At 41.5% G+C, this 10379-nt stretch overlaps 1 protein-coding gene across 1 annotated transcript in view; it reads right to left on the bottom strand.

Moving 5' to 3' along the window:
- Nucleotides 1-9848, bottom strand: part of ATP13A5 (ATPase 13A5) — a 109735-nt gene extending 99887 nt beyond the window's left edge. Inside the window, exons 1-4 of the mRNA XM_027766128.1 lie at nt 9709-9848; nt 9127-9197; nt 8940-9020; nt 875-944 (exon numbers count right to left, since the gene is read on the bottom strand). Coding sequence (XP_027621929.1) covers nt 875-944; nt 8940-9020; nt 9127-9197; nt 9709-9837 — 351 coding nt within the window. The 5' untranslated portion in view covers nt 9838-9848. The remainder of the gene's footprint in view (nt 1-874; nt 945-8939; nt 9021-9126; nt 9198-9708) is intronic.
- Nucleotides 9849-10379: the final 531 nt, after the last annotated feature.

Here is a 10379-nt window from a genome sequence, read left to right on the forward strand (position 1 = left end):
TCACACCCTAATGTGATGGCATTTGAAGGTGGGGCTTGGGGAGGTTTCAGTTTTAGTTGTGATCATGAGGGATGTTATTCTATGAGGAGGAGACAAGAGCTCCTCTCTTTCCACTTTGTGAGGACAGTGAGAAGGTGGAGTATCCATCCAGGAAGAGGGCCAGAAATCAAATATGATCTTAAGCTACCCAGACTGCAAAAATCTGAGAAATAAATGAACATTGCTCAAGCCTCTCAGTCTATATTTTGTTATAGTAACCTGAACTGACCATACCAGCACCACCATCACAATCACCATCAAAAACTTAAAAGCAAAACAAACAAATGAACAGGAGATTATAAAATACAAATTTTACCTCCCACACTGGAAGAAGATTTTCAAGTAGATTTGAATTTATAAGAAGTTACTGAGAGGAGTAGTTAGAAATCCTGAAGTAAATCTATATATTTATTGAAGTTAAAAAAGAAAACCTCAGGGCCAGCAGGTGACATGGTGGTTAAGGTGCTGGACTCTCACATGGCTGACTATGGTTTGAGTCCCAGACCCAATGGCTTGTGTGGATGTGTGTCCAAAATCCCAAGAGGAGAAGAGATTGCAACGTGCCATCCCTCATTAGGGGGTGATTTCTCACTTTCCCTCTGTCTCCTGGGTCTCTCTGGTGAATGCACATGCCCCATGACAAAAACCCTAAAAAAAAAAAAGAAAACTTTAATAGACAGGAAAAGTATAACTAAGATCAAGAAGAAAGTAACAAAAAGTTGCATGAAACAGATTTCATTCATGTCAAAGTATTTGTGTGTTGCTTAAGGTTCCCCTGAGTAGTAGGAAGTAAGAAGGTACAGAATTTTTTTTTTAAAGAAAATAAAATAGTTACCTGTTTAACAAGCAGCTTCCATATGGGTTGGATTTCAACCTCAATGGCATTGGGCCCACACACTAATCTTCTGGAAGAGATTGACCATCTTATTAGTATCAGACCTATAAGCTCAGTGATAAGTAACTACAAACCCAACTAAACAAAAGTCGCTTGTTTACTCTAGAGATTTTTGTGGCTTTGAATAAAAATAATATGCACGTACTAAACTATTAACATGTTTTTAAAGTGAAAGTGCATTATCGACAAAGTTGTTTTTCTGGTTTACAAATATCGTTAGCAAAATACAACTCTAAAGAGTTAAAATGAGGTTAGGCATTTGGAGTTATTTTTAAAATAATTTGACTATTGTCTAAGAACAGCTACAAAGACAGATATAAAGATATTCCTGGACTTGCCCGGCATCTAGATTGTCCCTGACGGTATAGATTATGTCTGTCTTTATTTGACATCTCCAGCACCTAAAACAGCCTTAGTGTGTGACCTACTGGGTTGTCAGAAATGTCATGACACATTTTTGCATAGAAACACAGAAAAAAATATGTCATGACTTTTCCAACAACCCAATGAATAAATGCATGACATTAATGGATAAGCAAATGAACTGGAAGGTGATATATAGTCATCCTGGGTAACACCCTATAAACGTATACATTACCTCTAAGATGTAATACACATGAAACTTCCCATAAGAAGTCCTCTCGTTTCTGTAGTATTTTACAATTTACAATTTCTTACTAAAGATTCATTTAAACCTCATGAAAGTACAAAGAAAAGAGCTAGTATCCCCTTTTTGCCAATAGGAAAATCTACTCAGTGTGGGTGTTCAGAAAAAGGTGTATACGTCTAATTCCAATCATGACAATGTAATCGGTAAGCAGAGATATCACTTAACCTTTCAGATGCATTAACTTTTTAAATCATTACATTATCCCTATGAGCTTTTATATTATTGTCTACTGTGAAGAAAGCTTAGAAGTTCAGGTAAACTAGGTAACGGTCCCAGGGTCTCAGAGCTGGGAGGCAGAAGCAGGCTTCATACCTCAGTCTCAGTGATTCCACTTCACAACTCTGCTTCAGAAGTACCCGGAGGGAGAGTCACACACAAGAGCTTTGGTCTCACTGAGCCACACAGAGAGCTGAGCCCAAGGCCACCTGACTTCTCGGCCATGCTTCCAAATGACAGAAGGAGACAATCTAATGTCCTTTGACTCCATGCTGCAAAACCCTGGGGTTCAAGGATATCAGGAGGCAGAGAAGAAATGGCTGTGCTGCCATTGGATTTTGTAAGTCCCTAAACCTCACACTGAAGAGAGACCTCCCAACTCAAACCACTTTGATGCTCCATAGTCTCTTCCAGAAATAGTGACGATAATCTGTTGTTGGTTGTCAAACTTTTCCATACCCCAAACTGGGTCTTCCCTATCCTTCTCTCTACTTGGAATGCCCTTCCCACATTCTTCACTGTGTAAACCGACTCAGCCTTTGAGAGTTAAATCTGGCAATCAAATTTCATGGCTGAGAAATAGGAGATTGAACAGACCTGGGCTGGAATCCAGCTAAGTGTTTTGTTTGTTTGTTTTTATTGCCAGGTACTCACCAGAGAGAGACCCAGCAAGAGGGGAATAAAGCATGCCCCAACTCCAGTGGGCTGTGGTCACACCACGATCCTTTCTCCATTTCTCCAACCTGTCATGATTTGGGGCATGCACACGCCTGTGCCCTATGTATTTTTCAAGCTGCCAGGATAAGATTTGGACTATGGTCATCTATGAAAGATCCAGCTTCCTTTAAAACTAGGCTATGGGGCCAGTCCATGAACTAGCTAAGCCTTTGCACTTGTTGTTCTCTCTACCCGGAACCAGCTTCTCCCACAGTTTTGCATGGCTGGCTCCTTTGTTTTATTCAGGTCTCTGCTAAAATAGAACCTTCATATTGGGGCCTTACAACTCTATTCAAAAAAGCTACCCCAACTCTCAACTCAGATTCGTTTTACCCTCCTTAGCCCACCTTATTTTTCTTTATTATATATATATATGTGTGTGTGTGTGTGTCACACACACACAAACACACGCAAAATTATATATATAATTTATGTATATTTATATGTATAAAATTACCTCAGATTACACAGTATAGTTTACGTTTTCATTAGCGTGCAAACAATAGAGTATATTTTCCACTATAATACAAGCTTCTGGAGGACATAGATATATCCTGGATGCCTAAATCAGGGCTTAATACATATACTTAAAATGTTTTGTTGTTGAATGAATGAATGGATGGCTGAATGAGGAGTGAGCCTCAATTTCCTCATCTGAAAAATAAGACATGCCTGATACAATTGCTATCAGTAGTAAATGGAATGAATACATCATTTAGCACACGTGTCCAGGACATGGCAAGTTCTCAAAGAATGGCGGCTATCTTCGACATTGTATTCCTTCCAGCACGATTAATATTTTTTTCTCTTCAAACAGCAATTTCCTTTCTTACTAATAGTACTTGCTTCCTAAGATTACGACGTGTATTTACATATCGTTCTCCTGAAAGGAACCAGATCCTCTCTAAAGGCAAAATGGAGCTTTCTTCAACTCTGTCTTTCTAGCATCTAAGAGCACAGTGTCTGACACAATGGGTGCTCCCTCAATATTGATTAATTAATGAAAATCTCTGTGACCCGTCTGTAGAAGACTCGGTTCCCCACAGAGCTGAAAATCCAGTTTACACAACAAAGACAGTACACAGGGTGTGGAAATCCAGTTAGAAATCAAGCCTCGGGTCTGAGGCTCTTCAGCTCTCCCTGTCTGATAAGATGGTTTTTCAAATTACCATTAGTGAAAAGAGCTCAGATCCCATGACTATTAGGATCCAGTGGATCAATATTTGCCTGAGGATTAACGTCTTAGGGCTCACTTGAGTCATATTTAAGTCATTGCTGTTTTGTCTTTTCTACTGCTGTTTCTTCCAAAAACATGTTTGGGGATGGTTCGCCCATGTCAATCTCAGTGCAAGTCAAGCAGAATTTTCAGTGGCACTGACTGATGGCCGAGCAACCAGAAAGAATATGAGGCCTGAAGCTGGGTCACAGGAGCCAAGGTCCAAGGAATAAAGGAGATGACGTTCCCTAACTACAAATCTGACCAGCTGGCAGGAAAAGGAGGCCCTAGAACTGCTCCACGTGGCCTCACAGAACATAAGCCAAATAAAATTAAGTAGTCTTGCCTGATATACAAAATTCATTAGGGGAATCCTTGCTTCGGAGGGAGACAGTCCCTCTTTGGAAGAAGTTGAACGATTTCTCAATAGGAAACTTGTAGAAGGAATTTTTGCACTGACTATGAGCTGGATTTGAGGGATCACTGGGTTTTCCTCCAAATCTGAGATATTAGTAAATCTTCTGGCTATATTTGAAGGAAATGTGAATAATTAGAAGTACTTTTATTTTGGGAGTGGTCCATGTGCCTTTTCAGTCTGCTTACTTGTTCATTTATTCATTCATCAATTTATTCACCAAATAATTGTTGGGAATATGTTGTGTGGTGGGCACTGTAGTCCCCAGGAGGTGAGGATCAGAGTGGGAGTCCATACGGAGGAAGAGGAGCATGTTAACGAGACTGACGAGCTTTTTGCAAACTACACACAACCCCTCTGCCTTTTGCTGACTGCTTCCATTCTGATAAGCTTCCAAAGGGTCTCTGACAGGGCAGCACCCTATAGTTTTCCAACTGGTCAGTGCCAGGCCAGGAGATTCTGCATAACACACTCCCAGATTTGGATGTTTTTAGGGAGTTTGAGAAAGTTTCTGGGTGATTCTGCTAGCCAATATCCCACCCCCCCTGGCCCTCCTGCTTTGTAAAGGAAGCCAGACCCAAGATAATCAAGAAAGCGTGAAATGAGACACCCAACTTCTGGGATTTGGATGTGGTTGCACAGCATATGAGGTGGGTTGGTATTAGAGCTCTCCCACTGAAAAAGAATATACTAATAATGAGATTGGTATGACTGGAGGCATTTCTTTCTGAGGGGAAACCTCTCTGTTTTAGCAGAGCTTGAACCTGCTTGCATACTTCAGTGAAACATTTATATAGGGACGCTTTGTTTCAAAAATGGCATGAAAGTCACTTTAGTTTTCCACATCGTCCTTTTCTGTTACCTGTCCATTTCTTTCATTTTCTAAATTGCGTATTTCCAGATAGCCTCAGGAAGAGTCGGACTCTAACAGGATTTCACTCTCTTTGTGTGAGCTAAGCGAGGTGCTTCTGGCCAGCTTTTAGGAGAGAGTACCTGAGCACTCCTCTCAGGCTCGGGGATCTGGAAGGGAAATGAGCAGGAGGGCACTGGGAGTGGAGGTGGGGGTACAAAGAAATTCGAGGCCCTCTCTCTCGCCAGAAGACGTACGTGGACGGATGCCTTCTAGACCCATAGAATCGGGGTCTGATCATTCCAATTTAGCAAAAAGAGAATGTTGATAGTAGTTTTTAAAATTTTATTAAATGCCTTATGCATTAAATTTCAAAGAAAAGCCATATGTATTGCTTTTTTTTTTTTCTTCATTATTTAGTTTGCCAGAAGGCCCATGTACTCACTTGAGAGAGATGGAGAAAGAGAGAAAGTGAGAAAGCACCCCCACGGTGAACAGCCATACTGCAATCCCTCCTCCTCCATATCGCCTTCGGGAATTTGGGGCATGCACGCATGCACACCTGTATGTTCTTCAAGCCTCCACGTCTGGGACTCAGATGCCTAGTTGACCATGTGGGATCTAAACCTTTATCCACCATGCTACAGCTGGACTTGCGTGTGTCATATTTTTAAGTACCATTTGTGACTGAGCTGTTTTCTATGGGTGGACATATCAAAGGGGTCTAAGTATATAAGCATATTTTCTTTTTCTCGCTTTTGCTCCCCCAAGGCCTGAGGAATAAGAGTGTCAGGTCTTGGAGCCAGCAGATGGAGTAACGGTTATGCTGCTGGACTCCCATATGGCCGACTATGGTTCGAGTTTCGGACCTGGTAGCTTCAAACTCACACTGGGTGCATGTACATGCGTGCCCAGGATTCCAAGAGGAGAATGGAGGAGAAGGGACTGTGGCATGTCCATCCCCCGTTGGGGGTGATTTCTCACTTTCCCTCTTACTCTCTATTTCTCTGTCCCTGTCTCTCTCCCCAGTGAGCACATGAGCCCTAAGACAAAAAACCTCTAAACACAAAAAGAATGTCAGGTCTCAGCAGTCCCAACGTCTCTCTCTCCTTCCTGCCTCCTTCTCATTTATTCTTCCTCTTCTTTGTAATATTCTGTCTTCTCATGGAAGAGCTTCTGCCAGCTGGGAGCTGCCCACTGATGGCTAACCTAGCCTCTTTTGCTGCCTGCCACTTGGATCCCTCTTTTTGTGGTATGGACAGGCATGCCTTCTTTCTCAAAGGTGCAGCAAAGGTTAGAAATTAAGTTTGACCTACAGAATCACCAAGCTGGTGGTGAGTGTCTCTTCCCAACTTCTCACTCAGTGATGTTACACTGGGGGCTTAAACTGGCCATGGTTGGAGCATTCCCACCATACAAACTAGTAAGCTCTATGCATCAAAGCTCAGTTCCTGGGACCAGCAGTTTGTGTAATGGCTATGTCGTTGGACTCCCATGTAGTCAACCACAGTTCGAGTCCCAGACCCGGTGGCTTAAACTCACACCAGGTGTATGTGCGTGAGTGTCCAAGATTCCAAGAGGAGAATGGAGGAGAAGGGATTGCAGCATGGCCATGCTTCTGGGGGGTGATTTCTCACTTTCTGTCTCTCTGTCTCTCTCTGTCTTTCTGGCGAGCGCATGCACCCTATAGCAAAAATCTCTCCAAAATAATAATAATAAAAAAAGCTTGTTTCCTTTCAGAGAGTTGGTCACCAGAAACATGATTGGTCTAGTGCTGACCTGAGGCAGGGGTCTGCCATCTCTGCTTCTAGAACATTTCTCTCTCTCAGGAGCCTGAGCAAAGAGGGAGGAGCAGTAATGGGCATGAAGAATGTGAAGAGATGCTCAACTTGAACACTGCCCTGAGAAGAAGACTACTTGGCTAGAAGAGGGATCGGGTCATTTGTTTCTTCCCTACAACCAGCCCTGTTTTTGTGAGATAAAAGAATGACCTCATGTTTCTATGGACCTGTCTAGGTCAGATCCTAAAATGGTAAGTTGAGTTTAAACCATGATGAGTGAAGGTAGAAACACAGAACCTCCTGGAACAATTCGCTTGCTTTCTTCCTGACGCTTCCTGACAATTTCTCTCTGGGGTAAAACTCTCTCTCTGGATATCTTGACATGCTTCAGCTATTGGAAAAGTGACTGCTAGGAAGCACACAGAGAAGTTTGCATTTAGGCTCTGCAGCTTTTCTTATAGAAGTTCTTCCGGATCCCACTCCTATTTCTCAGATTGGGTCTTTGCAAAATAAGGTAAGCAAGCTCAAGTTCATTTAGGAAATCGGTGGGGTATCACCCAACCAATAAATTTAATTTTTTAGAGAAGGTTTGGTCTTACTTTTAAAAATGAAAGGGAAAATGCTCCCCACTGTATTTATTCTCATTTTATCCTCCCGATAGACAAGCTTATAAAATAAAGTATGCTTAGATATATAAATAGGTTATCTCCTCTATTCTTCATATTTGGGAAAGTATGCTCTTTGTCTTACTTATTAGATTGTCAAGTTCTTTATTGTATGGACCAGATTTAAATTTAATTATGTATGATGTTGATTAAAGCCTGGCACTTGATAGGTTAGGACAAACGTGAGGTAGCTACACTGATGGGAAATCTCTGCCGTGGAAACGGTTTCCTAGGCAAAACATATCTACATCAATCAGCTAAATTTCCTAAATGCCCTCGATCAATCCTTTAAACGTCTTGTGCTTGGTGCTGTTAAACCAATACAGTTTTAATGACTTTGAAAACTTTTCGCATTTCAATGTATTAAACATCTCATCAGACATTTCATAGAATGACACAATTTCTAAGGCATTTTGCAATATTGTCCTTGTCTAGATGCCTGGTTCATTTTTCATAGAGTTCTAGTAGAAGGGAGACTTAAAGACAACAGAGCAGTAATTTTTAGGCTTGCCGTCCATGAGAACGAGGGAGATGGCTTGTTGAAAAGGCAGAGTCCTTTGTCTTACAAGTACCCCTTGCTTCTACAGAATTTTCAAAATCGTGGGAATGGAGCTGAAAACCTACACTTTAAGTACCAGCTTACTCCTTAGTTTGAGAATTAGTTTGTCCAGCTGACTGCGAAAAGGTTAGGCAGGTAATGTCCACTAACAATAGTTGAGAAATAAAGGTAATTTTTAAGACTCTGGGGAATACTTGCCATGGTTTCCTTTCAGACTCAACAGAATTCACCAATTCAAATAGTAGTTGATAAAGCAGGCGATCTACACTCTTTGAGTTAATAAATGGCATTCGCATTTCCTAATCTATGCCAATCTGTAGATGTCAGTCTCGTGATTGTATTACTGTTTTTGTCCCTGTCCCACCAGGCGGTGAATGTCTCTGGGACAATGACTAAGTCTTTATATTTACATTCCTAGTTGCTTGCAATATATCTGACATATTAAAGAAATTTACTTAAAAAATAAATAAATACATTCGTTTATTCTCCAAATATCTACTGAGTACATGAATCGGGCACTGTCGTAGGTGCTGCAGACAGGTGAAAAACACACTAACAAACAAAATCCTCAGCTCTAGGGCTGTTTACCCATACTATTGTCTTTCTGACTCTTGGAGGATTTAGAGGATTAAGAAGTCGACGTTTGTGGCATGACTCGTTATTTTTCGATGAAAGAATAAAAATGACAACACAAGGAAGACTTTTCAAAAGCCCAAAAGAAAAGATCAGATGTTATCAGGCTGCACTGCTCTCTTAATCTTTTCTTTTTAATAAGTTTGCCTATGAGGGGAACAATTGAGAATAGCTCTGTGATGCAAGTCGATGAAGCATGACGCCAACTGTGCACAGATGTTAATCCATTGATACTTCATATTTTGCTCACCCAAATTACTCACAATTGTGCTATCAGTCCTACCTGACCTCTTGTTCTTCGCTGGTCAGACCCAGTCCGAACGTATGATGTATGTCGTAGCAGGAGTTGCTGTCTTCTAGCAATCTAGGACGTGGCCAGGACAAGAACCACAGTGCATTCAGTTCCCGGCCCCACGCATCAGTGTTCCTCCCCTCCATCTAATGTAGTGGTGAGAAAAAGCCAGCCTTACCCAACTTTCTGAAACTGCTTCTCCACGGTGTTCCAAACATACCTAATTTTCTGCACGTGGATGCATCGCAACTGCAATTACAAGCGAGATAGAACAGGTGTCATTCACGAGGTAAAGCCATTCAAGGAAGGGAAGAGTTGTTCAGCTTAGGTCCCAAACTGGGCCTCACTTTCTTTAATGCAAGCTACCATCCCAGCCTGACAGTATGATATTCCAAACTTTCATTCAGTAAACTTCTAATTTCTTTTTTTTCTCTACAAACATGCCATAACATTACTTTAAAAAAAAAAAAAAAGAGGCTTTTGCCTTAGGGCATGTTCACTCAGAGAGCGAGAGAGAGAGAGAGAGACAAAGACAGTGAGATGGAAAGTGAGAACTCACCCCTCAGGAGACATGACCACACTGCAATGTATTTTCCTCCATTCCCCTCCTGCCAGGATCTTGGGCACATATGCACATGTGCCCAGTGTGTTTTAAGCCACCGGGTCTGGGACTCGAACCATGGTCAGCCATGCTGGAGTCCAACAATGTAACCACTACACCACCTGATTGCCCCAACATTGCACTCTTAAAATCACTTACTTTTAATTCTGGCTTCATTACAGCTTGGTTTATGACAGAGTGACCGTCAGTCACCAGGGGTTCTTCTGGGTTCTTGCTTATGGGAAACTTCAGTGTGGCTAAGTAGAGGCAGAGTACCTTCTTACACATATATCTTTGAAATTCATCCTAGAAAACACAATTCAGACCATGAAATTCTCAAGTTTTATTCAGTACTGTGCTTAACCAACCAAATACCTATCAAGTATTGTTGTTCCCAAAGTTTGGGACAAAAGGCATGCCTGTCCATACCACAAAAAGAAGAAACCAAGTGGTAATCTAAAACTTTGTTCCAAACAAGAGCATTGACATTATCTCAGAACTTCCCCAAAATGCAGATTCTCACGCCCACCTGAGACCTACGAATCAGAAACCCTGGGGGTGAAGTGTGAGGTCCAATGAGTCCTCCAGGTGATAATGATTTGCACAAAAGTTTGAGAACCACTAGAGAATAAAGGGAAAGATACGCTTTTCAGGACAACTCATGAGGGGGCTCCAAAAAAGGTCATGGAAAAATGAAATTAAAGTACGGATTTATTTTGGTGCAAATTTTGTTTTGAAATCTGTGTGACGTTTTCTTATAATTTTTGAAGACACCCTCTCGAAGATACAGGAAATATAAATGAGGGCCTGTAGGCAGCTTAGTGATTGAG

This window comes from Tupaia chinensis, unplaced genomic scaffold, assembly GCF_000334495.1.
Source record: "Tupaia chinensis unplaced genomic scaffold, TupChi_1.0 Scaffold141231_1, whole genome shotgun sequence".
NCBI lineage: Eukaryota > Metazoa > Chordata > Mammalia > Scandentia > Tupaiidae > Tupaia > Tupaia belangeri.